The 3,243-nt window shown below is 40.1% G+C and overlaps 1 protein-coding gene across 1 annotated transcript; it reads left to right on the top strand.

Moving 5' to 3' along the window:
- Positions 1–340: 340 nt before the first annotated feature.
- Positions 341–1,279, top strand: LOC103212915 (olfactory receptor 2B11-like). Its single transcript, XM_007958836.1, has one exon. The coding sequence runs from the start codon at positions 341–343 to the stop codon at positions 1,277–1,279; it is 939 nt and encodes a 312-aa protein (XP_007957027.1).
- The last annotated feature ends 1,964 nt before the right edge of the window (positions 1,280–3,243 follow it).

The raw sequence follows: 3,243 nt of genomic DNA, 5'->3' as shown, positions 1-3,243 counted from the left end.
CACTCCTCGGAAGGAAGGTTGGGCAATCCTACTTCCGTAGTGATACTGCCTCGGAAACCCAAGGAGGGGTCGCTATGAGTCAGGGCTGACTCATTAAAATGGCATAGTCAAGGTCACAGAGTAGAATGTAGATAAAGGACATGCTTGCAGCTGGTCTGACTCCTGGTCTGACTGTTCTACAAGTGTCTCTACAGAGGAAAACAATATCAGAAAGGGTCTAACCTTAGTAAGAAAGAATAGACACAGAAATGTCTATCAAGGAAGAACATTAATTCCTTCTCTTAAGTTTTCTCCCTTCCAATGTTCTCAATTTATTACAGATGTCAGATAATGCATCAGTATGAATAGTGACAACCAGAGTTTCTTTTGGAATTCCCCTAAGAACTTCATCCTGCTGGGTGTCTCTGACAGGCCATGGTTGGAACGTCCTCTTTTTGTGATTCTTCTGGTGTCTTATATTCTGGCCATGTTGGGCAACATTGCCATCATCCTGGTGTCCAGGCTAGATGCCCAGCTCCATAGACCCATGTACATTTTCCTCAGCCATCTTTCCTTCCTGGACCTCTGCTACACCACTACCACAGTCCCACAAATGCTCTTTAATATGGGCAGCTCCAGGAAGACCATCAGCTATGGTGGCTGCACAGTGCAGTATGCTGTTTTTCACTGGTTGGGTGGCACTGAATGCATCATCTTAGCTTCCATGGCCCTGGACCGTTATGTGGCCATCTGTAAACCACTCCGGTATGCTGTTATCATGCATCACTCTCTCTGCCAGATGCTTGTGGCTGTGGCCTGGGTCAGTGGCTTTGGCAACTCCCTAGTTCAGGTGACTTTGACTGTGCAGTTGCCTTTTTGTGGGCGGGAGGTGCTAAACAACTTCTTCTGTGAGGTGCCAGCCATGATCAAGTTGTCATGTGCTGACACAGCTGTGAATGATGCTACATTAGCTGTGGTGGTGGCTTTCTTTGTGCTAGTTCCCCTAGGTCTCATTCTTCTCTCCTATGGCTTCATTGCCCGTGCAGTGCTCAGGATCCAGTCTTCGAAGGGACGACATAAGGCCTTTGGGACCTGTACTTCCCACCTGTTGGTTGTTTCCCTCTTCTACATACCTGCCATTTGCATGTATCTGCAGCCCCCTTCCAGCTACTCCCAAGAGCAGGGCAAGTTTATCTCCCTTTTCTATTCCATAATCACACCCACCCTCAATCCCTTCATTTATACCCTGAGAAATAAGGATGTCAAAGGAGCCCTGAGAAGACTCCTAGAAAGGATCTAGAAGATCTGCAGATGAAGAACCAAGTTGTGGCAATTTCCATTTGTTAAGAAACATTTATTACGTGTGTTGCATGCTCATAACACCTTTCACTTAAAAAATTAATGAAACAGTGTAAGTTTTTGAGAAATCTGACTGTCCAAAAAATCCCATCCAAACTATTTTACCTCCTACATAGTCACAGTGCATAAAATCTGACATCTATAATAACTTGTTTAATTCTAAAAGGCTATGCATTTTCCTGAATTGTATAAACATACTTAGTATTTAATAAGTATTTGTCAAATTAATTGACTTATAATTTTTTGATCTTTCCCCCCCACTCTCCCTATTTTTATCCCATGTGTCTCTTCAAATTGTCTTTCTTATTTTCCTATTATTCCTATGTATATATACTATAAAATTAAAATATATCTTATATTACTTAAAATTAATTTTATATTCCCTTCTATAAATTTAAATATTCATAAATTTTATGACTCTTTCAGAACTTTTTGGAATGAGACAGACTACTTCCTTCTAACTTTGACTTTAGCTGATCTACTTTCCCACAGTTTGAATTTCTTTCTATATAAAATTTCCCCCAATTAGTTAACTAGTATATCATACCAAAAACCCATTGCCATCGAGTTTATTCCTATATAACAGAATATAACTACAACTTACCGTTTTCTATACTGTAATCTTTACAGGAACAGACCACTAGGTCTTTTGTCCATGGAGCTGCAGGTGAATTCAAACCACCAACCTTACAGTTAGCAGTCAAGCACTTAACCATTGAGAAAATAAACAACAAACAAACAAACAAAAAACACTTCCATCACAATAGGGCCCTATAGGACAGAGTAGGACTTCCCCCCAGAGTTTCCAAGTGTGTAAATCTTTACAGAAATACACTGCCACAGCTTTCTCCCATGGAGCAGCCAGTAGTTTCTGACTACCTATCTTTTGGTTAGCAACCGAGCACTGTGCCACAAGAGCTCCTATTGAGCCAGGGTTCCTTATATCTATCATAGATGGCTAAAACAAAAACCAACCAAACTCACTGCTGTCAAGTTGGGTCTGACTCATAGCAACCTCTCCTTGGGTTTCCAAGGCAGTATCATTACAGAAGTAGTTGCCCAATCTTCCTTTCAAAGAGTGGCTGGTGGGTTTGAACTATGCCTAAAATGAGCTGGTCTATATTAGATATCATGGTATTGTTGACTGAATTGTGTGTCTCCTATCCTTTTTGCCCCCAGCCAAATACGTATTGCAGTCTTAATTCCTGTACCTGTAAATATGACCTTGTTTGGAAATAGGCTTTTTCTTTTGTTGTGTTAATGAAGTCATACCACAGTGCTATGGGCATTAAATCTAATCACTTCTAAGTAGTGTCTTATGAGAAAAGTATAATAGACATAGAGATACATGGGGTGTTGGGGAGCAGACAGCAAGGAATACCAAATAAGACCAATAAATACCAAGGAACACTAAGGAATTCCAAGGGTTACCAACAAGGTCTACCAACAATTGGATAGAGCCAATGTCCGGGTTTCAAATTTCAACCTCCAAAACTATGAGATAATAAATTCATGTTATTTAAAGCCAAACACTTGTGATATGTGTACTACAAAATCACTAGGCAACTAAGGCACATACGAACAACAGTATTGTTTCTTATTTAAATATACATACATATGTGAGTACTGGTGACGTAGTGCCTAAGGCTTTTGACTAATAACCAGAAGGCTGGCAGTTGAAACCCACAAGTCACTCCTCAGAAGGAAGATTGGGCAATCTACTTCCATAGAGATTCTGCCTCAGAAATCCAAGGAAGGGTCATTATGAGTCAGAAATAACTCGATGTGTTTTATTGACTATGCAAAAACATTCAATTTTGTGGATCATAACAAATTATGGATAACATTGAGAAGAATGGGAATTCCAGAATACTTAATTGTACTCATGAGGAACCTATATATAGA

The sequence above is a fragment of the Orycteropus afer genome, unplaced genomic scaffold, assembly GCF_000298275.1.
Source record: "Orycteropus afer afer isolate SDZICR_OR568_19922 unplaced genomic scaffold, OryAfe1.0 scaffold01156, whole genome shotgun sequence".
In the NCBI taxonomy this organism is placed as follows: Eukaryota; Metazoa; Chordata; class Mammalia; order Tubulidentata; family Orycteropodidae; genus Orycteropus; species Orycteropus afer.
Note: the sequence above shows the minus strand (reverse complement) of the source record. Positions and strands in the feature narration are given on the sequence as shown.

Excerpts from the sequence above, each read along its gene's own strand:
- LOC103212915 (XM_007958836.1), top strand. The coding sequence starts at position 341 with ATGAATAGTGACAACCAGAGTTTCTTTTGGAATTCCCCTAAGAACTTC.